The sequence below is a fragment of the Nyctibius grandis genome, chromosome 4 (assembly GCF_013368605.1).
Source record: "Nyctibius grandis isolate bNycGra1 chromosome 4, bNycGra1.pri, whole genome shotgun sequence".
In the NCBI taxonomy this organism is placed as follows: domain Eukaryota; kingdom Metazoa; phylum Chordata; class Aves; order Nyctibiiformes; family Nyctibiidae; genus Nyctibius; species Nyctibius grandis.
In genome coordinates this window covers 16,025,288-16,049,559 of record NC_090661.1, presented here as the reverse complement: position 1 = coordinate 16,049,559, position 24,272 = coordinate 16,025,288, and the positions used below count along the sequence as shown (strand labels likewise).

Below are 24,272 nucleotides of genomic sequence, written 5' to 3'. Positions count from 1 at the left end.
CATCTTTTCTTTCTAAAAATTAGTACTCTCTTTTCCCATCCCTAGCTCTTTTTCGTTTAATTCCTAAAAACATCGTGAAAAGGTGGGAGCTGTAGTGTTAGTTCACTGTTGCGAATTGTACCAAGCTCTACTTGCACAAACACATCTTCATTAAATCTCCATTAACCTATTCTGGTCTACACTTGCATCCTCTTGTCTATGTTCAGGTATATATCTGCTCACACTTTACCACCCTAATCTTTTATCTATTATCCTGGTTACTGTTTAGCTAATGCTTTTAGCTTTGAATATTCTTATAATGTTCTGTTTCTCTGAAACAAAATTTTGCACCGAGCGTTACTAAAAGCAAAGCCTCTAATCAGGCAGATGAAACTCATTAGTGTTACGTTTCAAGGAGCCTTTCTTTGATGCGAACTAATTAATTTTGCCCTGTTGCAAAACTGTCCTAACCGTAATGGGAGCTAAAATCTAATAAGATGAAAGAAACTCAGAAGGGCAAAAACATCTGTCATGAGAACACAGTGAGATGAACAGCTCTTGCTAATCTTGGAAATGATGGTGTGTTTTATGGCTCCGAGGCTGAACGTTCTGCAGTTGCTGGTGTGTTTCAAGTCTCTGCTGTGAACTGATGGGTTTACGTGGCTTGCTGGTTTTCATCCCTACAGCAGACAGTAACTGTGATTTACTTTTTACTTTGTTCATGCTGACCAGTGGTCGGTGTTAGTGCCTCGACCACAGCTTGCCCTCAGTATGTCTGTTCTGCTGTGTGAATATCAGGATTTCAGTGGGTGTGGGAAGGCGGGTTGTCTAAAATCTGCAGATGGAGAACAGTCCTACAAGGTCATTTCACTTTGAAACACTGATGGAACATAACAGATGATTGACTGGGAACGAAAAATTTGGCCACATCCTCTGTTTCAGAAAGGCTGATAATTTACAGTGAGGAGGTGGAATGAATACAAAAAAACTGCTCTAACAGGCAGACCCAACTGTGGTTGTTTGGACCATAGAGTCAGCTCTCGATTTCCCTTGGCCTTGCTGTTTTTAAGGTGTGTGAAATATATTGAATGCAGCCTTTCTGCTTCTTACATTCAACAAATCTACTGTCAGATAAACTTCCTACGTGAATATGAATATGGTAGAGGCTGGTTACCGGCGTACGCTCATGGTAAGGCTGTGTTGTCAGAAGTGCCTGAAGAGCTCTTGTTCTCTTTTCTGAGTGGATCAAAGTCTGCTCAATTGCTTTCTGAGCTCGCTTACCCATATCATTAGCAAGTACAAAGCTTTCTCCTTTGTTAGCTTGTTCCACCTCACTTTGAATGCAAAATATGCTGCTGTTATACTAATTACGGCAACAGGCTGAGGTTAACAAACACTCAGTCACTTCTCTTATCAGCAGCTTATTTATGCATTTGACTATTTTGCTTTGTGTTTGCCTATGATGTAAAAGAACTGGATAATTCTTGCGTTTTTTGAATAGAAATGATAATGCAGTAGAAATAGTGCTAACAGGGTGGTTCCTCAATGAATGGAGTCCATTTCTACTACACTTCCTGCTTAAGGGATGGAGAAATATCGGGACCTGGTCAGAAGTAATCCCTGGCTTTGGATGCCGTGTTGCTCTGAATGCTGAGCGGCTGTTTTCAGTGCTGGTGGCTGAGGTTGCCTGTGGCTCTCAGACACTGTTCTCCTCAGATGCTGTGTGTCTCATATTCAGGATAAGCATTTTGCCCCCTGTCCTCTGAGCTCTTTGCAGCTTGCAGCAGTGGCAGCTTTGGTGCCAGAGCCCACAGCACCAAGCAGCCTTCATCCTCCCTCCCCCTGCCAGGGCTTTGGGGCTGATGGTGCAGAGCAGCTGTGTAACCTTGGCTCAGACTGCTGTGACAACAGCTGTGAGCCCCCCTTCACACACCCTCCCCGGAGCTACGCAGCAGATACGCTGTGCCTGGCCATGTCCCTGGCTGATCCCAGCTTGCTGACTTGACTTCCCAGCTTTACCTCGGACCTGCTTGCCCCTACGGACTTGTCTGGAGATCCATTGGCTGCACCTGGGTGCCATCTCCGACCTGCCCTGCTCCCCTTTCTCAGACACAGCAGTGCTGCCCACCTGCCTGGCTGTCATCTCTGCACCCGCAACTGTGAGCAGGGCTGCGAAATCCCGCAGGAGGGACGTGGATGTGTGACCCTTCTGCTTTACAGTCTGGGGAGTCGTTCGACCCTTCTGCCAGGAGGGCAGGGTTGGGGCATAAGCCCAAGCAGAACAGTATTTGTAAGACTCAGGTTGTGCTAATGGAAGTGCAGTATTTCCTTGTCCTCTCTAAGCTGCGCTGTATTTCCAGGCAGTATGTAGATCACTTTGTCAAGCTTTCTGCTTGGCCTTCCACACCCCTGGTTGATGGTTCTCACCGGACTAAATCCTGTTTGCTGTAGTAACAAGGGGAATTTTTATTGACTGGTGCAGGACCAGGGCTCTGTTGCTTCCTGCAGATTCAACTTGAGGTGACTTGGCCAACACTGAGCAGATATGGAGGAAAAAAAAAAAAAAGAATTGTAATTGGCACTTTGGTACCCACTAACTCCAGAGTAATTGAAGCAAAGAGCTCTTTCAGGATTTTGGTTCTCAATCAGTTTTGTTTAAAATGTAGCTGATATTAAATTTGTGATAACACATTCACTGGTGAAAACAAATCAGAGCATGGTTTCTCCCTTGCCCCAGCAGTGGCTTAACTAACCTTTAGTAAAAAGCTTGCGAAGATGTTGTTAGGAAAAAACTACACCTTGTTTGCTCAGTGCAGCGTGTAACTCGTGTCACTCATGGTTTTATTTAGCTTTTATGAAAAGAAAAATATTACCTGCCTCAGATGAAAGGGATAATATTACTTCTTTTAACAGTCCAAAGCAAATATACAAACAGTGAATGGTCTGTTGGCTAGATGTGCTTCAGTAGATTTACACATCATCTCTGGCTTTTCAGAATAAGCATGCTTGAAGGCTATTGATACTACAGCTGGCTGAATCACGCTGAGGGCGTAATTTGCCTGATTGGTTCTTGCAGTTTTCATTGGAAAAAGATATTTGTAAATGTTCTCAATAATTACATAATTTAAATTTCCCTTTTTCTTTTGTTGCCTGTTAACTGCTAATGAATCAAATGCTTTATTATTCAACAACCATCCAGTAACACAAAGAGTTAACTCATATCTAAACCATCATAGGCATGTGGTCCCCTTCCCAGTAGTTGAGTTATTACACTGAGATGTCCAGGTGTTTCTCTGTGGTTGCTCTGAGTACAGCGCATGACACTGTTGTAGACTTATGCTGGTGAAAGGTTGTGTGAATTGCCCTGGGAAGTGGTTGTTGGAAGAATGGTGGTTCACAGAAGAAGGGAGCAAATGGAAGAATCCCCTTGTTGAAAGCCGGGGATTTCAGATCCATACATTTTTAGAAAATTTGAAAAGCTTTTGGATTTGGAGCTGTTTAACTCCCAGTGTTTAGGTAAATAACCTAAACCACAATGATATGCTATCTATCATCTCCTTTAAGTGAGAGAGATCAAAGGTTGGGAGAATGAAGATCAGAAAGTGAATAGCAGCAAGTGCAGCTGCTTAGGTGTTGTTGTGATAAATGCTTTATAAATATTAAAGATCAGTAGAAGAAAATGAGTAAAACAAACTGTTTCAAAGGACTGTGTGATGTCCAGCTTCACTCTTCCCTGCAGTTTCCACGGTGCTTGCCTATGTGCCATGAGCTTCTTAAAGGCATAACTTGTCTGCAGCAGTTAATTAATGGAAAGGCAGAGGGCTGTCATTAGAATTTGTAGTAGTCTATTCTGGAGAAGGTAATTATGATTAGAGCAGTCTTAGCATTAAGTCGTATTAAAGCTGTTTTGTTCAGGGATTTAACACTTCATAACTTTTTCTGGAAAAGCTTTAAGTGGCCACATTGCCTCAGGCAAATGCTTCTGGATGGAAAGGCAGATGACTGGGCCAAATGAAGTCCAAGGGGTGGCTGAGGAGGTTTATACCCCAGAAGTGATGTTGTGAAATTACCTCATGGGAGATTAGAGCACTTTCTCCTACCATGCGGGGAGAAGGGGTAATGACCTTGACGGGATTGAGAAGACTTTAGGGCTGACTGATTCTCTCCTTCAGTCTTGCTGGGTTCACGTAGATAATCTTATCTTTCAGCAGAAGATTAATAACCCTGGAGATCATTCCCAACCTGCCATTCCGTGGTTCTTGCCTCATCAGTTGTCGCCAGTTGAACAAAATCACCCTCTGACTCTGTCTCTCCCCCAGCGCTGGAGCACTTGGGAGCCCTTGTACTACATTGATTTTTCTTTTTTTTCTGTCCTTTTTTTTTTCCCCCAGACCAGCTTCCTCAAAGTGTGGTGGATACAATACTTGTGCTGTGTCTGGAAAGATGCGCCAGGTTAAGTTGAGTCCCTAAGTATTTTACCTATGACCCCTGCAGAGCAAACTTTCTCAGAGCGGGAAGAAGAGGAGACATAGGGCAGAAGGTTTATGTTGTTCTGTTTCACAGACAGCGAAAAGTGAGTCCCTTTATTGTGTGGCCCTCTAGGGAGGGGAAGATCTGGAGGTGTGACAGTTTTTTAGGCTGAAAAGTATTAAAAACAATTTCCAGAGCATTTATCTACAAATGTGTACCCACAAATATCACCACCATTGTCTGGCTGCAAACTCTGCTGTCAAGTCCCTGCTTTGAAGAACAAAACAGAACCCCCCCCCCAAAAACTAGAGAAGAGTCACCTCTGAATTAGCAGCTGGAAGCAGGAATAGAGTTGTGGCCTCTTCTGAAGTCGCTTGACATTCCTGGAGATACTCTGACAAAAGGCCCAGAAAATACCGGACTTCTCAGTCTGACACCACCCTCTCACTTGGATCTGGAGGCTGCTGAGAAGAGGAGGATTCATTTAATGAGGAATTATGAAGGAATAATGTAATTGAAAGCCAGCCCTCGTAGCCGTCATGATGCGTGTTATCAGAGTTGCTCTGTGCCAATGCAACAGGCTTTGTGGCAGTTGCACATCGCAAAGCGCTGCCTTGCAAAACGTGTGATCAGCTTGACCCACTTTTGAGCAGGGTCAGACCTGTACTCGATCCTCAGGTGCTGATTATCTGTCTGGAGGGCTTTGTCTGTATGAGAGGCTATCTGTGAGAAATCTCCTGTGGGCTTTAAAAAAGAAATATATCACTGGGTTACCTTATCTCTCACGAGATATGGAAAGGCCTGTTTCCCTATTGTGTCGATGCCCCAGGTTGTCTCTTTGACCTTCACAACTCCTTCGCACCTCAGGGTCTGTACAGACTTCTGACATCCCACTGAAAACTTTTGGCCTCTCTCTGCCTCAGTGTTCCTGCAGACCAACTCTGTGACAATTCAGACATTTTCTGGGTCAGTCTTTGCTTGTGCTGCCTCGTCCCAGGACATTGCTGTCCTGTTTGCATTGCACTCCATACCTGACTGCTGGTAGTTTTGCTGTGCCATACTGCTCTTTTCTGTGGTGAGGGGCCCAAGTCACCATTCTTAAATGGTAGGATATGCTGACAGCTTTTGGGAGAAGGTAGAAGTGTCCCGCTGTCTGTGAAAACCCAAAGCAGCAGCTATGCTCGCGACAGAGTGATGGTTTTCTGAATCCTTGCAACCCTAAAACCGTGAAGATTCAGCTTTTGGATGAAACCTTTTAAACAGTTCTCTTATAAAACCATCTGCAGATTCACAGGAGCTGGAAACCCTGTGTTGAGAGGAGCAGAGCAGGCTCCAGCGAGCACCTACTGAAAACAGGCTGTAATCAAGTCAGTTCATGCTTTGTGGTTCTGCTCTTTCAGACTACAGGGCATTGGCTGTGGTGAAGTGAGCACTTCTTACCAAACCAGTGAATCAGCTTTAATCTGCTCCCCAAAATTCTGGGCACCCTGGTTATCTCTTTACGTAACTAATTAATTTCATCTTAGGTTAAATTTCCTTGGCTGTTACCATACTGCTCGCATTGTATCAGCAGTTATAGGCCAAGCTGACCGCGGGCTCTGCAGTGTCAGGTATGAGGAGAGGGATGACCAGTGTCCCAGAAAGCTCCTGCTCAAATTGGAAATGACAGGGTGAGGGTGGGAGGCAGGGACACTCCTGTCTGTTTATCAGACTGGGGCCTCGGAGGTAGGAAGTGCCCTTCAATCTGGCATACCTGGCAGCTCCGTTTATATCCCCTCCATGGCTCTGTGTGCCGTGAAGCTCGTGTGCTTCTGCTGAACTCAGCTTCACCATCTTGTGTCTCGGTGTGGCCCCTCGGACTGTCCTGTGCCCTTCCCTGTGCTTTGCATCTTCAGCTACCCGTAGCTGCTAACCAAACCACTGCTTCTGTTGTCTCCTGGGGAGAGAGGGTCCAAAGCAGGTTTTCAGAAGTGCTTGGGTGACTGACTCTTTGCTGAGCATCTTTACAGGTCTGGGCTGTAGGGGAGGACATCCATGTCCTTTAACACTAGAATAATCCATATGTATACACCAAGAATAAGTTGGCTTTTCCAATGTATCCTGTGAAAACTTGTAGCCTTTGAAGGAGAGGGAAAGGCAGATCTGAGCAAAAGTTAAAAAAAAAAAATAAAAATCCTTCATTCACAGTTAAAGTGACCTGAACTCGGCTGTCTTCTGACGCCTGAGGAAATGTGAGTAAGAATTGTACCTTGTGTTTTCTTTCAAATTTTGTCAAGGATAAGCACAACATTTTGACAGAAAAGGAAGCATGGGAATTTCAACCTGGCTGCTATCAGGAAGTACTGGAAACCCAGCCCGAGCCCAGATCTCCAAATAAATAATGCTTACCTGCAATGGAAGAGCTCCTAGAGGGCTACCTAGTGAGTAAATTAAAAAAATCATATGCAGAATGACGTGTTAGTTGTTATTATTGCTGCATTTGAGCTAGGGAAAACTGACAGATATGTCATATTCTATTATAAATGTGCCCATGTTTACAGATTCATTATTAATATCAGGCTCTCATATGCTTAAGATTCTGGATAAAAATCCTATGAATTGTTTGCTTTTTGAGTCAGCTTGTTTGATGGGGGATCTATTCTGCAAGAAGGAAGTGAAATGTCTGTTGTAGAGCTAAGATATAGTGAATAAATACTGCATCTTCTTTATGAAGGGAAAATTGAAGCATCTGATCACGAAATATATCCCATTAGCAAACTGAAACAAATTGGCTTTTCCAGTTATGTCATCACTTACAGCCATGCTGTGTCTGAAGGGCAGAGCTAGTCACCCTCAGTCCTCCTAGAAACAGGGTTGTTTGAAGTTCAATGTCTTCTAGGAAGATGGAAGACACTGGCATCATTGGAGGTGTCGGTGCAAGTGTGACTTTGTCTACCTCGGTTAGATGTTAGCCTGCATATTGGCTTCATCAGCATAATTTATCATTTGCATTACGCCAGAGTCTAAGAGATCTATTTGGAATCAAGGTTTCAATATTTTAGGCACTGAAGAGAAAAGTACTGGAGATTTTTCAGACACTTGAGTAAATTAGGGTAAAACTAGTCGTGTCTGATTTTGAGCATTTCTTTGAAAGGTAGGTTTGTCAGGAATGGAACGAAAGCCCCTGTTTTTGGACAGCCCCATGCCCAACACAAAACAATCAGTCCCTATTCCCTCAGACCCTTAAAGCCTCCAAGGGATTATGTTCCTGGGGAATGTTTTTGCTTCTCCTGCTGTGTACCACAAATCCCCTTATCTTAATGTTGTTGCCAAGTCTGACCTGAGAGGAGACAGTGAGGACTGGGCTTATTGGAGTCTAAAAACCATGATAGTTTCTAAGATATAAACATACGTCCAGATCTATACAGAAAACACTATATATAACATACAGAAATATATACTTGCTAATTGAAATGTAGTTATTCTTCCTGTATGTGCAGGAGTTTTTTAGAAAAGTAGTAGTGTGCTGCAATTTATTTTCACAGAAACAAACGCACTGTTATTTTTAGTGAAGAACTCGATACATCTACCCGCTGTGTTTCTCTTTGACACTTCAACCTGCACTTTGCTTTTTTTCAGCAGCTTTGCAGGGCATTTAGAGGAGCTCCTCACCTGGACTGCTGATTTCCCATAACTAAAGCATTGCCTTGCTGGCAACTCTACTGATTTACCCTCAGCCGCAGACTCAGTCCTCACAACCTCTCATTTATTAGGCAGTTTGCCTTCCTTTTCCCACAGGTAGCATATATATTAGTTTGCGATGAGTAGACACTCATCGCAAACTAATATATGAGTTAGTCTCTTCTCCCAGGTAACAAGTGATAGGATGAGAGGAAACGGCCTCAAGTTGCACCAGGGGGGATTTAGGTTGGATATCAGGAAAAATTTCCTCACGGAAAGGGTTATCAAGCAGTGGAACAGGCTGCCCAGGGAAGTGGTGGAGTCACCACCCCTGGGGGTATTTAAAAGACGAGTAGATGTGGTGCTTAGGGACGTGGTTTAGTGGTGGGTAGTGTTAGGTTAATGGTCGGACTCAATGATCTTAAAGGTCCTTTCAAATCAAAACGATTAGGAAGAAATTCTTTACTGTGAGGGTAGTGAGACACTGGAACAGGTTGCCCAGAGAAGTTGTGGATGCCCCCTCCCTGGCAATGTTCAAGGCCAGGTTGAATGGTGCTTTGAGCAACCTGGTCTAGTGGAAGGTATCCCTGCCTGTGGCAGGGAGGGTTGGAACTAGATGATCTTTAAGGTCCCTTCCAACCCCAATCATTCTATGATTCTGTGATTCTATGACATGTGTCAGGAGGAGGCTGCATGGACACAATGGTGGCAAACAGGCCTCCTCCAGCCAAACTCTCGCTCTGCCCATCCCCATGGGGTACAAATTCATGTTAGCTCTGAAACACACAAAAAACTCAGTCTTCTCTGACCCGCCTTCCTTAATCTTCCTTATTCAGGTGTAACCCAGGAGGGAAAGCACTTCTTTTTGTGGGTTTTTTTTTTTGTTTTTTTTTTTTGGGGGGGGGGGCTGGGGGGGAGTTGTGGAAATGGTGGGTGGTTGGTGGCTGCTTCTGAGCATCCCTGCTCTGGAAACAGTGTTGGAATAAACAGCTTTTGGCGGGAGGAGGGGGAAGCATCGCCCGCCCCACGTGAGGAAGCGGCTCGTCCGATGCTTCCCCCCCTCCCGCCTTCCTCCTGCCTCCGCCCCCCGCGGAGAGCGATTAGGGGCGGCTCTTCCCCCTCCTCCATAAAGCGGCCGCCGGTGCCAGGCGGTGCCGGTCCCGTCCCGGCCATGCACCCCGCTCCCCGCCGCGGCGGCTCGCTGGAAGCCGTGTCCTGCCCGCGGGAAGCCGCCGGCCAGGTGAGGGGATGCGGGGCTGGGGCAGAGGAGAGGTGCGGGGTGGGGTTGGGGCTGAGCGGACGCAGCGCTGCAAGGAGGAGCGGGGGGAAGGTGCTGGGGCAGAGGAAAAAATGTTGCTTTTTCTGAAGTTCGAGATCTGCCGTCTCGCTGTTGCGGTTCTCGGAGAGGTGGTTTTGGGGGAAAAAGGTGAGGTTTTTGGCCCCTGTTACTTGGGCAGCCGTAATTGTCCTGAGGTGCTGCTCCTCCGGGAGCGCTCGGGGATGGGGATGGGACTGATTTGTGCTACTTTTTCTGGACAAAAAGCGGTAAAATTCAAACGCGAGCAAATGAAATGAAGGTAGAACAAAAGTAACTTTCTGGTGCGTCATTGCTTAGGAGACAGAAGGTGGGATATAGCCCAGAAAAACCCACTCCTGGGCTATTCCATGTTACAGTGGAAATATGCTCAGTACAGCTTATGTGTTGGCTGCAGTTCTTGATACTGTGCAGTTTATAAAGTCGGTAAAATTCCTTGTGAAAACAAGAACTCTGACTGTGATGGAGTAAAGTTTCATAAAAGATTGTTTTGCCGTATCCCTCAGATCTGTGGAAGCCAATTAAACTGTTCCACACAGCTTTTGGTTCGATGTCTGAGGACTGAATCTAAGACAGACCTTTGGTGTAGCTGAAAACTTTCCCTGTAATGTGACATCTCGTCGTGGTCACTGACAAGATCAAGTCTTCCTTCTTCCCTGCTAAGCAGCGTGTCAAAAAGACAGTGAGAAAGTAAGCAGCTACTTAAAGAGGGAGGAGGATATAAAATGGCTGTTGAGACTTTTTATCAAGTACAATTAACGACAATCTGTATCAAATACATTTTTAAAAAGACTTTTTGTAATTTTCCTTAAACGAGTATGTTTGGATAATTTTAAATCTTGGCTATCCATTAATATAAAGCATTAAAGCACAAAGTGCACCCTCAAATATCTATCTCACAGAGCATATTCTTTGGCGAGGAGGAGAAAGGGAAGGTAATTGCTATGGGCTCCAAAAGGAGCAACCTTTAACCAGAAGACACCTAGATATCTACTTAAGTAAGGGCTTTAGAGTATCCCTGTGTGTGTGTATTTTCATTGACTTGAGTCAGTTTGATAGCAAACCAGTTAATGATTTGCATCATTAATAACAAGTACCAATGCAATATTAGTTCCCCCCCCTCACTCTCCAAAAAGCTCAGATGTGTTACCATGCAAAGGAAAAGTTTCAGATTTGATGCAAGCTGAGTTACTGATACAGAATAAAATGAAAGTGAAGGTGCAGCTGTTGGAGGAGAGGAATTGTTTTTGCATTGCCATTTTCTCCTGTTGTCTTACACCAAAACTGGTTGCTGCATTAATGCAGACCTGTTTCAGTCAATTTTTTAACTGAAAGCAAAAGATTAATGTTGGGTTAGAGTTAAAGATGCAAGTGGTGTGCGTTTGGCATGGCAGGCATCTGAATTTCTTTTCTGCAACTTTTTCAGATTCCTCAGTTAGAGGTAATTTTTAGAACTTCATATAAGAACACACTGCGTTTTGTTGTATTTTATTCATTGGTCTCGTACACATATTACTTTATAAATATTGTCAACTGATCCTAAGTATAATGTGAGTTGAACTAGCAAAACACAAAATAAGAACATTACTCTTCAATGCATGTAGTTTGTCCTAGCTGTGCACCTCATAATATTGCATGCAACTATGCCATAAGCTGATCTTGTTTTAAGTCAATGATCCCAAATGTGGAACCAAGTCAACATGCTGCATACAAGCCATATACGTAAAACAGCCCAACAGTTTTTGCCTTCAAAGGCCACCATCTAACTCTATTGGTATGGAGACTTCTTTGCATCCAGCTTTTTCTACAGCAGTACCAACTGAGTAGGCTTTGGCCCATGCAAATGGTGATCTCTGCACTTGAGAAAACAACCAATACCCTATGTGTAATTGTGGAGCTATTAGCTTTTTCTTTTCTGCTTAGAGTACCCTTGCTCAGTTCCTGGCTCTTGTGATCCTGATCTGATGCTTGCTGAAGCAAGCTGTGAAACCTGCAGGCTGCTCAGCAGAACCTGTATGGGGCCCTGTCACCCACTTTCAGCAGGGAATTTGATGTCTGGGCTCAAGCTGATGGAGACCAGTGGCTTTGCTGGATCAGAAACAGTGTGATGGACTGACATTGTCATCCAGGCTCATCATATAGTGACAACTCATTAAAGGTGGGGACTCAGTCAGAAATCCAGATATTTCTATTAGCATCAGTGGTCTTGGAGCAAGACCTCTTCCATGGGATACCACTTCTGTACCCCAAAGAGCTCACAGCTAGTAACCTGCTCGAAACCTTTCTTAGAGCAGCATCAAATATCTGCCTTGTTGTAAACCACTCAATTTAAAATGAAACTAATTTCATTATTTTGTTAGGCAGATTACCTTCTTAATCTGAAAGGTAAATGGGAGCGTTTTGAAAAAAGATAGGTAAAATCTGTTTTTTTTTTTATATATTTAAAGTTATCTATTATAGATAGAAATACTTAGCTGTTCAGCGTTACCCATTTTAAAGAGGTTAAAGCTGGAGAGACTGTAGAAGGGAATCAACAGAACTGCTGCATTTTGATTGCATTTTTATTTTTGCTCTTTCCATTCCTAAAAATGTCACTGGATAGTCAGATCTTTAAAAGCTGTGTCAAATCAAAAAATAATTCCAAATAGCAATAATGTGTCTTCATTGTTCCTCTCCTCTGTCTCATTGACTTCTTCAGAAACCTCATCTCTTTTTTATCTTTTTGCAGGTTTTGAAGATATATGATGCACAGCCTCTGCTTCTAAGCCTTGTATTTTTTCTTTGCATTTTTCACATTCTTAATTGTTTCTCTATTATCTCTGTTTATGGCCTGGCTACAAGTAGCTAAGAATATGGTCTGTGATATCTACTGTTTCAATGCAGTCAGGAGTGTGATCACTAGTAATGTACAAAACCACGTGGTCCTACAGTGTTGGATGTCTGAAAAATTTTAGTGTGTGATTTGGGTGATTATAATAAGGGTTTGGCATGTGAATTAGGGGACCTGACATACGGAATATCTTGGCTGTGGTTGATCAGAGTGGGAATGTCTCTACAGTCAACAGATTCTGGTCAGCACAATGTTTTAACTCCTTAGGTTCTGTCTCCTTTCTCTGTAAAAGCAGTGCTTTACAGTTATGTAGTGAGAGAAAGGCAATGATTTTTCAGTTCTGATCTACTAAATCCTGATCCATTTTTTCCTACCTATATCCCATGGGTTTTGGATTATTCTCTTTACCAGTGTTCATCAAATTTGCTAACAAGTATTTTGTTCAACTTCTTATTTCTTCTGACATCTTACAGGTCCTCCTCTCCTCCTGTGAAATACCAGTGCTAATCATAAACTATACTTTGGAAACATTTTCTGCATCCTAGAAAATGGCTAAAGATGTCTATAAAATCATTCAACTGAAACAAAGAAATCTCAGTATTTCATCCCCAGCTCTCACAGACTCTATGTATGCCTAACTTTATGCCTGTTATTGTGCAATGATTTAATTGGCACCTTTCCTTTTGTGGTTGATCAGTCAAAGCACAATATTACCCCCAAGATGAACTGAAATGTTCAAAACTTCACACTTTTTGCACTACTAGCCATTCAAAAAAATCTTTTTGTTTGTTTGCATTTAGTTAAATAAGTCAAATTACATGATGATTGAAGATAATAAAGAGAATGAAGACCACGCATCTGAAAGAGGAAGAACAGCCATCATTTTTTCCTTGAAGAATGAAGTTGGAGGACTTGTAAAAGCATTAAAACTCTTCCAGGTATGCAATAGTCACATTGCTAAAGCAGCTCTGTATTTTTAAATTGTAAGGATTGTTTTGGAGCACACAGGAATGAATTGCATACATTTATTCAGAATTTGATTCCTGACCTGGCTCCCACTTTGCATCCAAAACTACCCATGAAGGCAAATTTATGCCTCAGAAATTAGATGCTGACTGGTTAAAAATCTTCACAAAATGTACCATCTGCACTGACTAAGTGCATTACTAAGGGAGTTTTGTCTTTTCCCCTCATGAAAAGAGGATTGGCACTCATTGTTTCCACTGCCTATAAGAGGTGGGTCTGAAGTTTCTGCTGATGGCTGGTAGACACTTGAGGTGCTGTCCTGCCCTGGGCTGAGTCCGGGGTCCTTGTCACCCTGCCTAGCTGGACTGCGGGTGACAGAGGAACTGCAGTTGCACAACCGCACTCCTTCAGTTGCTGGGCAGGTATCGTGCAAGGAATATGTGCAGTGCCACTGTACTCTGTCATCTGGCCCTGAACGTCTTAGCCTGGGATTTTCTCTCTGTTCCTGATATAAGACATATGATTAAATAATTTTTCAAATAAAAGTGAAATTTACACCCTGAAAACGACTGCTTTTAAAACCCTTGCTTGCCTGTGAGATAATTATATGGTGACTTGATTGGCATTTTGTTGAATTTCCCCAGATCCAGTTGCTAATCAGCTTCCTATGGGAGGGATGAAAGAAAAAGGTCTATGAATTTAAACCTCCTGACTGTGTCTTTCTGTGCTTCCTGAATGTAAATGAAATTGAAAGAACACAGGTTCTCTTTCATTTTCTTCTGAATGGGAAGCTTTTTAAAATCAAACCATTCCCCCCCCTCCAATAAGCAAACTACTATTGAGAGATCCGATTAACTAAAATAGCTTCACAAAGGTGGTGAATATTCCATGACAGTAGAATATTCATTTGAAAAACAGATTTTAGTTTTTATTCAATTGTTTTTAGTCAATCTGTTTGAAAACATTACTTCTTACAAAACAGGAGAAGCATGTAAATCTTGTACACATTGAGTCACGGAAGTCCAAGAGACGAGATTCTGAGTTTGAGATCTTTGTGGACTGTGACAGTAACAGGGAACAACTGAATGAGATCTTCCAGCTCCTGAAATCCCATGTCAACGTTGTCTCTATGAACCCGACACAGCATTTCAATGTCCAGGAAGATGGTAAGTATAAAAGGCAGTTCTCATGAAAATGCACTTCTCAGTGTGTTGGTTTGAAATCTTTTTAGGGTGTCCACATCTGCCTTTGTGTAGTGTTTTCAATCAGTAGCTACCAGGTTTATGTCTCTGTGTTGTGAATGAGTGTAGTTTGGTTGATCTGAGCAGGGCTGCCTTGGCTGTTGTTGCCTGGAAATACAGGCTGTTTCAGGCTGGTGCACATCTGTTGTCTGTGCTCCGGTCCCTTCTCGGCACAGCACAACTGGCATCAGTCGGAGTCCCTGTACCCGTGCAGGCCGGCAGGTGGGCAAAGTCTGAATGCAGAGCTTGACTAGGGCCTATACACCATGATGACAGAGGTATAATACTGACAGATACCAGCTCAGTTCAGACACTGGTGAGAGTGGGAGATGGATTCTGCAATTTCCTTACGTAGCTCTTGGTTGAAATTTTTTCTTTACCGCTTTTCATCAAAACCGGTTACTTATATTAGTGTGGAAGAGATGCCCTTTAACTTTAGGATGCTTCACATCCTGTTTATGTTTGCTTCTAGTTGAAGAGATGCCTGAAGTTCGGGCAGCAGGAAGTTAGTCCCATGTGTTTCTTGGCCACTGTGCTTGGCACAGGCTGGTAGGTAGGGGCAGGTGAGATCTGCTGTCTCTTGAATAAAAACGGCTTACTTTAGCCCTAAATAAGGGGAATTTCAATCTAAACACTCCCCCTGCCCGTTTTAAGAAAACTGAAGAGCATCGGGGCAGAAAAACAATGAATTAAGTGCTCTGCCAAGAGCTTGTTCAAAACTCTCTTGGGCTAAAAAAAAAAAAAAAGTTAGCAGCAAAACTGTAACGATGTATCTCTCTAAGGCTGCGGGGCCCCCTTCTCCTCCTCTTCCCCCACAAACCCCTCAGCAAAGCTGGATGCTTCTGAGGTACATAACCACAGATCGTTTATTTCCCGTAATCAGTAAAGCAGGATGGGAGGACTCAAACCTGCTCCCACTCTGCCCAGGTACCACAGGCAACTCACTTCTCTGCTCCTTTGCACACTTTCTACCCAAAAAGCTTCACACAGCAGTGTGCACAAGGAGGCCTTGTCTCAGTGGGAGCCTCTAGATGCTACTCTAACATTAACATAACAGTAATAACAGTTAAGGGCCACAGCAAACCCATATTAACTGTTTCCTCCCTGGATGCCTTGGAGCTGGCTGCGCTCTGTAGGCAGACTGTGGCAGTGACAGAGGAGGAAGTGTGAGCTGTAGGCTGGTGCCAGATAGGCAGTGGACTCCCTTGTCTTATTCATGACCCTTTTAATTTATAGATTTCGCTTGTAACTGTCATAGCCATACTTGAAAGTAGCGTTTCCTCCCCCAGCATGCTTGGCGTTATTAATAACTTTGTGGATTCCATGCGCTCCCTAGACATGGAGAATGTTCCCTGGTTTCCGAAGAAGATCTCAGATTTGGATAAGTGTGCAAACCGAGTGCTGATGTACGGGTCCGATTTGGATGCTGACCATCCAGTAAGTATTTTTCCCCCCTACGCCTGATCCTTAGTGAAAACGTACTTTATGGAGCTTACTTTAAAAAAATTGCAGCTTTTCCTCCTCCCTCTCCACCCCCTCAACGGCGCCTCTGTGGGTCTGAGCACCTTCTCTTGGGGGTTTTATGTCTTCATCCCGGTTGAGGCAAGGCTGTCACTGAATTCAGCTCCTGTGCCTTTCTGCAAGGCTTACTCATGCAAGGACTCCAGGTCTGGGCCCTGAGTGGTCAGACACGAATTAAAAGAAAAAAAAAAGCTGTTGTGAGGCAGGCTTGGTTCCTCCTCTTTCTTTCTTCCTTACTATAATTGGAGCAAACAAGTTGGTGTTCTTAGGTGTAGTGCAAATGGGCAATTTGTTCTGTAATTTAGAATAAACAATCAAGTAACAAAGTTTGTATAAATATTGATATGACTAAAATGAATCCTTGTCTACTGAATATGTAGCCTCACGCATAAAACCTCTGATCCTTACTTTCAATTGGAGTATTTGCTTAGTTCACAGTTATTAAACATTTCAGACTACAGCTGTGAGGTACCTGCCCTGTCCTCTCATTCTTACACAGCATACTTTTGTACTTCCCAGCTGAAGAAATTTCAAGTGTCTTGTTTTAAATTAACGTATTTACTACAGCTTGGAAACTCATTTAACTTTGTTTTTCTCCTTCCCCCCACCAGGGTTTCAAAGACAATGTCTATCGCAAGAGGCGGAAGTATTTTGCAGACCTGGCTATGAACTACAAACAGTAAGCCCGACTTCTTCCAGAATAAGCCTTCTGGGTGCCTAGAAATAATAGCAGAGTGGACTGGCAGGAGCTCCCCTTCCCTGGGTTCAGATCTCTCTGAGACATGCTTGGCTTGGGAATCAGAGCTGGAGGGGTAAAAGGAAGGGAGATGTAAGACAAGATTAAAAGGTAGATCTAGGCCATCTTCCAGCCCCCCGGGCCTCTGATCGGTCTGAGGATCAGCTCGTGGTTGCTCAGCCATTAATGGCACCTGCGGCAGTGGGCTTCCTGCATTGTGGTGCATTTGGACTCTGTGGTCCCTCCCTGCTTCTCTGGAAATGGGTGAAAGAAAGGAAGAGGGTGAACAGTGCGTGTTGTACAACTGCCTATGCCAGGACGTACTGACTTGACTCGTACAGATTGGTCTCCTTTGCGAAGGAGAGGAAGGGGAGGCAAAACCCAGTATACAGCCCGTTGACACTGAGTGTAAACTCTCTGGGCAGATGTTAATACTTGAGTTTTCTTTCCCGGTTCAAAATAGTGTGTGTGATGTGTAGATAAGCAGTTTTCTGTGAAAAGAAACTTGAAGAGCTTCTGTCTTTAGAGACGCTACTTGGGGGAGGGAGCTCTTAAAGCAGTAAGAGTTTCATAGCCCAGTGCTGTAAAGTCTTTCTAAACATGATTTTCATGTTGCTGTTGCCTGCTTGAATTTAGATGCCACGTTCCTCAGTTGGAAATGACCTAGAAATGGTGGGTATCTAGAGCTCTATTGCACTGTGTATTAATGAAACTAGTTACCACAGCACAGAGCCGGCTACTGTTAATGTGTTATTAACAGAGATTTCCTTGGGAAAGCATCTGCCATGCTGGTTACCTGCCTGGCAGTGGAAGCTCAGTGTAACACTCCTGTTGCTTTCAGTGGGCTTTAGGTCACACCCTTGCTATAATCCACTTTAATCAAGATCCTAAGGGCTAAATAGAAGAGATGCCCTACAATTAATAGGTTCAGACAGATGCTTGTCTCCTCTGCATAGAAGCATGATTTTTACCTAATGTGTATATTTAGCTGCTTCCACACAATGTGTTATTAATTTAGGGAATTCTCTTTTTCTAAAACAAATTGAAAAGGTAATGGAAAGTAATTGCAGACAGGGAAGTCCAACAGGGAAAAGAATGTGTTCTCAGCTCCTGAAGCTGTAAAGGTTACGTGGGTATTTTAAATGTTACTCTCAGCAATAAACACCTAAGAAACTGTTTACAGAACTGAAGCTTTCAGGCTCCAGTGAGGTCAATGCAAAGATTCCTGTCAGTCAGTTTAGGCGGAAAAGAGAGCAAGCCGTTAGACTATAAGCTCTTCTAGGCATAGACCGGATCTCGTGGTGTATTTGACAGTGACTAATGCACCCTGACCAGGTGTCACAGCTGTATAGATGGTAAATAATAATAGTAGGTAAATGAGTCATCCATTAGTAGCCATTTACCAAGGAATGTCCTTTCTTCCTTGTCTCCTTGTAGTGGTGACCCAATTCCCAAGATTGAATTCACTGAGGAGGAGATCAAGACTTGGGGGACTGTGTACCGAGAGCTTAACAAGCTTTACCCAACTCATGCCTGCAGAGAGTACCTTAAAAACTTACCCTTGCTCACCAAATACTGTGGGTACAGGGAAGACAATATCCCCCAGCTGGAAGATGTGTCCCGCTTCCTGAAAGGTAACGTGCTGATTTTCTTACACAAAAAGAAACTAAGGTCCATTGCAAATCTTGCTGCTATTTTGTGGGCATAAGAAAACATCCTTGGTCACTTTTGCTTGTGTTCATTCTGGTCCTTTAAGAGGCCTTTTGGCCATCTGTGCTTTAATGTATTGTGTCTTGAATATATACAAACAGTGACACTTGAGGGGCAATGTTACCTCTGAAGAGACTGTTAGGATTGGCTAAAGAGATACCTGGCTGTATTGTGTTGGCTTTAGGCATGAAATAGTAGGAAATCCACCTATATAGAGGCAGAGAAGTTTTTACTAAATATTGGTCATTCTCAAGCTTAGGCCTAATTTTTCTAATCATGCCTCATTTTCCCACGTGCTCTTGAGCTGAGGTAGTGCTGTGGCTTTTACCTCAGTTGTAGCAGGACAGGTGAGAACATTGTGCAATTCTATGTGGAGCTAATGTACAATTTCTCTGTTCCTTTTCAGAGCGCACAGGTTTCACCATTCGCCCCGTTGCTGGATATCTATCGCCCAGAGACTTCTTGGCAGGATTAGCATTCAGAGTTTTTCACTGCACTCAATATGTTAGGCACAGCTCGGACCCTCTCTATACACCAGAGCCGTGAGTCATTTAATCTTGGGGTAGAATTTGAGAGAGAGAGTTTTGAATCTCGCTGCCCGTAGTTAAGCTACTTAAAAGCTGTTCAAGAACACCAGCAAGAAAACTTATTTTTTAAGGTGCTGAAGACACAGCTTTCATGCTGAATGTAATGAAGTTTTAGCATGCTTGAGTGCCACCTTCATAAGTATGGGATTTTCCAAAAGTACAGCTTGTTATTGGAGAGCTCTTACTGATGTCATTGTGTGCAGAGTTTGTTTAATATTCAATTGCCTCATAAATGTGGAGCTAGGTCTTCATTTTAGCTAGCTTCATTTGAAAATCTGAGTTTATGTACTTATGTAGAGCTGGCATGACCTGCTCAATTGCTTTCAGCTAAACGTGACTGACACTTTTCTGTCTTTTGGGTATTAAATAGTTTAACGCAAGACATTGTATCTCATCAGTGGTGCTGCTTTTTCACTCTACTGCAAAGACAGATCATGAGATTTCTTGTTTCTTTTTCCAGTGATACCTGCCATGAGCTCCTAGGCCATGTCCCTCTTTTGGCTGAACCCAGTTTTGCTCAGTTCTCCCAGGAAATTGGTCTTGCATCACTTGGGGCATCCGATGAGGCTGTCCAAAAACTGGCAACAGTGAGTGTTTCAATACCTGGCGATCCCATTGAAAGCTTCCTGCTTTACTAGGCAGATCCTGCTCCATTGAATAAATTTGGAGCTTCATATCAACATTAGCCACACCAGCTGCTAGACCTATGTGTTTCACTGGTTCTTGGCTTTTAGAGCATATAACAATTTTCCATGCTAGGAAAAAAATACCTTTTAAGGTTGATATGATTGGTATTTTTCTTCACTTGGCTGTCAAGTAAGGGTGCAACTTCTGGTGGTAGATCACTTCTTCCAGATTGAAATTCTGTGGTCTGTTTCTTCCAAACAAAATCTTTTTTACTTCTGGGAACACAAGTCAATGTTTTTAAAAGTAATCTGTTTCTTTAATGTGTAGAATGAATTGAAATGATATGGTGTTTTCATTGATTGTGGTGAACACTAGCATTAGATACTTTTCAGTCAAGAAATTAAAATAATATAAATTAATCTTATTTCCTGGATATCAGCTTCTGGATACTTTGTCAAAAAATATTTTATGATGCAAATTAAATTTAGATGAAAAATAGTTGATGCCAGTTAGGAAAGAACTGGTTTGCTGATTTTTTTAAAAAAATTTTTTCCCCACCTAGTGTAACTAGTGGTAAAATTTCTACTACCTTCAGTGGCAGCAGAATTAAGCCATCTATGAAAACAGCGTTCCTCCCCATATATCTGCAGAAATCCTGAAATGCAGCAAGCTAAACATCTTTAATTTTACAGGCCACTAAATAAATGAGAAACAAACTGTAGTGGGCTGATGTTTTCACTCACTCAGAGATCCTCTCTATCCAGTGTTCCTTTTAAGCTGAAGCTGTGAAGTCATGACAATATTTCTCAAAACAGATTTACATCTCGGCGTTCCTACTGATATTAACAGCTTCTAGCCTAGCTGGGTCATCTATAATATCAATCTTTCTTATGAGAAACATGCAATCCTGTGGTTTCCCCACCTTTCCATTCTGGCTTCCCTCCTTTTTAAATATCTGAGAAGGATAACCAAGTGATGCTGTCTGATATTTACAACTGTGTGACACTACCTACAAACAGAAATGCCCCCATCCAGTTGACCACAGCATCTTTGCTGAAGGCTGAATTGTTTTACTCCCTTCTCTATTTCAGTGCTACTTCTTCACTGTAGAGTTTGGCTTGTGCAAGCAAGAGGGACAGCTACGAGTTTATGGGGCTGGCTTGCTCTCTTCAATTAGTGAGCTCAAGGTAAGAATATCTACTGCTTATTTACCTCTTTTCTTTGTTTGTACCTGATTATTATAGTCACTGTTTTGCCCTGGTTTTTTTTATGAAGTATAATTCTAAAAATCTTTCTTTTGAAAATTCCTAGACACCTACTAGACTGTAAGCAAATTCACTGTGGTAATAATTACTGGACAGTCTGCTTTTGGATATATGCTGGGCAGCTCCCATGTCTTTTGCAGGAAGCATTAGATGACTGGTATTTCTTAATTTAGGTTCCAAATAGCTATTTTCAGAATAAAGCTCTGCTGGTTTAGCCATTCTGAAAATATGGCTCTTGTTTACACATGAGCCTCGTGTCTGAGGAATCCTTTTCTTGACCCAGATTAGCAGAATATGACTGTTCAGAGTTGTTCCATTTGTTAAGTTTTAACCACTTCATCTGCAGATAAAAATTTTACGAAGCAATGCACTAAATATGGTCTCACTTCATCCTTTTTTTTTATTCACTTTGCCTCACGTCATCTTCCTCGTGGATTATTTGGGTGGTGATGTTCCTCTGGCATGTGATAACACATTATATTACCAGCACTCCCTCTCTGGCAGTGCCAAAGTCAAGCCTTTTGATCCAAACGTCACCTGCAAGCAAGAATGCCTCATTACAACCTTCCAGGAGGTTTACTTTGTTTCTGAAAGTTTTGAAGAAGCAAAGGAGAAGATGAGGTACAGATTTTTTTTTTTTTCCCCTGTTTTATAAAAGCAGGTTTGATTTCGTGCATCTTTCAGTAGCGGCACCAAACTTTTATTCTTATCACAGTTTTATAATTCTCTTTCATGGGGTTGGAAAGCCAAGATTAGTATTTGCTTGGTCTTCCATGTACTGGGTCGGAAAGATGATGAACTACATAACAATTAAAACTATTTTTAAGAAAGTCAGTAGTTTAGAAGAGTGGTTATTGATACTGACTGCATACAGAGGATGCATTTGTGTTTTGTTTATAACTCCCTCTCTTTCTCTCTTTTTTTTTTTTTTTTTTTACTTAAATAGAGAGTTTGCAAAAACCATCAAGCGCCCATTTGGCGTGAAGTACAATCCATATACTCAAAGCGTGCAGATCCTGAAAGACATGAATAGCATTGCCAGCGTGGTGAATGAGCTACGTCATGAGCTGGACGTTGTCAGCGATGCCCTCAGCAAGATGGGCAAGCAGCTGGAAGTTTAACACCCCTGTCAGCAGTGTGGTGCACTCAGCAACTCTTTTCTTTTCCCTACTGATTTCTTTCTGGGCATGTAATGTGTTGTATGCAGAACTGTCTGCTTTACAAATGGAAGAGTGAATGACCCATAAGGATAATCACTTTATCTTGTTTCTCTGTGTAAAGTCTCTTAGGGAATGTATTCCTCTATCCCATTTGGATAAAAAAGGCCTGAAGTTGCCTTTGAGAAGCTGGAGGGGCGGAGCAGAGAAATTGCTAGACCGAAGCAGAAGTGTGGTCTGTGGATCGGGTCTGGGATCAGATGCTGCCGAAGGTGGCTTATGAGGCAACAATGGAATAATTCGCCACAGGGAAATGTCCGTTTCTAACTCTAGTATTCTACGCTACTAATTTTATAGCATTGCAGACTTTATAGGATAGAAGCTATAGTAATCAGTGCTTCTAAGTTTGTGCTACTATGTTTAAAACTTGAATGATTACAAGGCAGGCATCAGGACACAAATAGCTGGAGGTTCACCATGATAAAATTGAGGGCTTAAATCTTGCTTTCAAAGGGATCATTCTTGCCCCCAAAGAAGTTCAAATATGCTGTTTGGCATGCTTCTAGTATAAGGCAGAGATACAGAGCTGTTGCATGAAATCCTAATTTTGTTTATTTTAAGAGATTGCTGTTGACTCAGAGGGTCAGGATTTTTGTCGCTGTCCTTGATATTGCACCTGAGGGAAGACCTTTCCTTACAAAAATACCATTTGCCTTTTTCCTAATTGAATTAATTTAGCAAAAAATACAGCAAACCATAAGGTACTGACTTAGTACAAAGCCTAAAACCATTTCCAAATTACAATTTAATATTAAAAATAGTTTCATTGGTTCTAAAATAACACCAAAGTTTAAAATAACATCCAACGTTCACAGTCTAGTCTGGCTTCTTGTAAGATTAAGTATGCTATTGATTGCTCAGTCACTTTATTGACCTGCACAAGCTGCACAAAGGTACATTTTGTTTCTTCTTTGCTAGGCCTGAGCACCTTCATTTCCTATCAAGCAAATGATAACTGAAAGGCCCAAGCATTTCCTAGGAATTGGGTGGCTATGAATGCAATAAACTACCTTGTAGCATAAAGTGTATCTAATTCCAAAGAGGACTTTCCAAGGGTGGGAAGCAGTGTCCTGCTGAATTGGCTGTATCACATAGTAGCAAACTCCCCAGTTTTCAGGGCTCCATAGTTGGAAGCATCCTGCATAGCTGTACAAAGCTGTGCCAGCTGCTGTTTCTGCTGACCCTGTCAATGAAATTGATATATGTATAGGATACGATACATTTGAATGGAAGATCTGTGATGTGCAGAGTGTATTTAATAGCACGCTAGGTGCTGATTCTTCATACCTAGTGCTTATCAGGAAATCCAGAATTTGCAGCTGTGAAGGTCGCTGGAAAAATGGACTGAAATCTCTCTTAAATGCACTGGCAATACTAGTACAGGATTTTGAGAACTTGAAAGGACTTTCATGAAACTCTGCTTGAAAATCAGTTTGAGTTTCATATGCTTACTAGGAGGCCGCATCTGTTCCATAAGCAATTGCTGTCCCAATCTTTCCAAATACATTCACTGTTTAAATCGAGTCTAGATCATTTTTTTCTGTGACTATTAACCTATCATGACTTTTTTTTTTAAAGAACATTTAAGGCGTAGAAATATGATCTACATCGTATGTGGCTTACATTACACTTTGAAATAGATTTTAGGAGCTTTGTCTTTCTAAAGAAACCTTCTAAGTGAGTAGTAAGGGAGGGTCTATTTTGTCTGCTTCTGTGATAACAGTTAATATTCAGCTACATTTTTAAAAACATTGGGATTATTATGTTGTTGAAATATACATAGAAATGTGTCACTTCAAATCTTTGCCTGAACTATGTGTACTTTTCAAGTAGGAAACCGTATACTTGATAAATTAGCACCTAGTTTCAAATACTTTGGAAAAACAGCAATTGTATCTTTATTTGCACTTGTGTAGCAAAGAATTATGTAAACTGCTAAAAGATGCATTTCCATGGCATTAACAACATGTATGTTTGGCTTCACGCATCCAAATCTTCTGGCTATGTAGAACAGTAATAATTTAAATATTTTAAACTATTGTGGAGGCTTTAAATGTCAATGAAATAGATGACTTGTTGGTAATCACTAGAAGCAAAAAAACCCTTTACTTCAGCACTGTAGCAATAAACACAAAGCACTCACTTTTG

At 42.2% G+C, this 24,272-nt stretch overlaps 2 protein-coding genes across 2 annotated transcripts in view; both read left to right on the top strand.

Annotated features, from left to right (window-relative positions):
• The window catches only part of SAAL1 (serum amyloid A like 1), a 31,866-nt gene extending 18,728 nt beyond the window's left edge, over nucleotides 1–13,138 (top strand). Inside the window, exon 13 of the mRNA XM_068399925.1 lies at nucleotides 13,055–13,138. The gene's annotated coding sequence lies outside the window, so the exon portion shown is untranslated. The remainder of the gene's footprint in view (nucleotides 1–13,054) is intronic.
• Nucleotides 13,073–24,213, top strand: TPH1 (tryptophan hydroxylase 1). The gene is made up of 10 exons (XM_068399929.1): nucleotides 13,073–13,192; nucleotides 14,203–14,386; nucleotides 15,798–15,898; nucleotides 16,594–16,661; nucleotides 18,156–18,352; nucleotides 18,835–18,970; nucleotides 19,476–19,602; nucleotides 20,734–20,829; nucleotides 21,395–21,528; nucleotides 21,854–24,213. The coding sequence occupies exons 1-10, from the start codon at nucleotides 13,073–13,075 to the stop codon at nucleotides 22,026–22,028; spliced, it is 1,338 nt and encodes a 445-aa protein (XP_068256030.1). The 3' UTR covers nucleotides 22,029–24,213.
• Nucleotides 24,214–24,272: the final 59 nt, after the last annotated feature.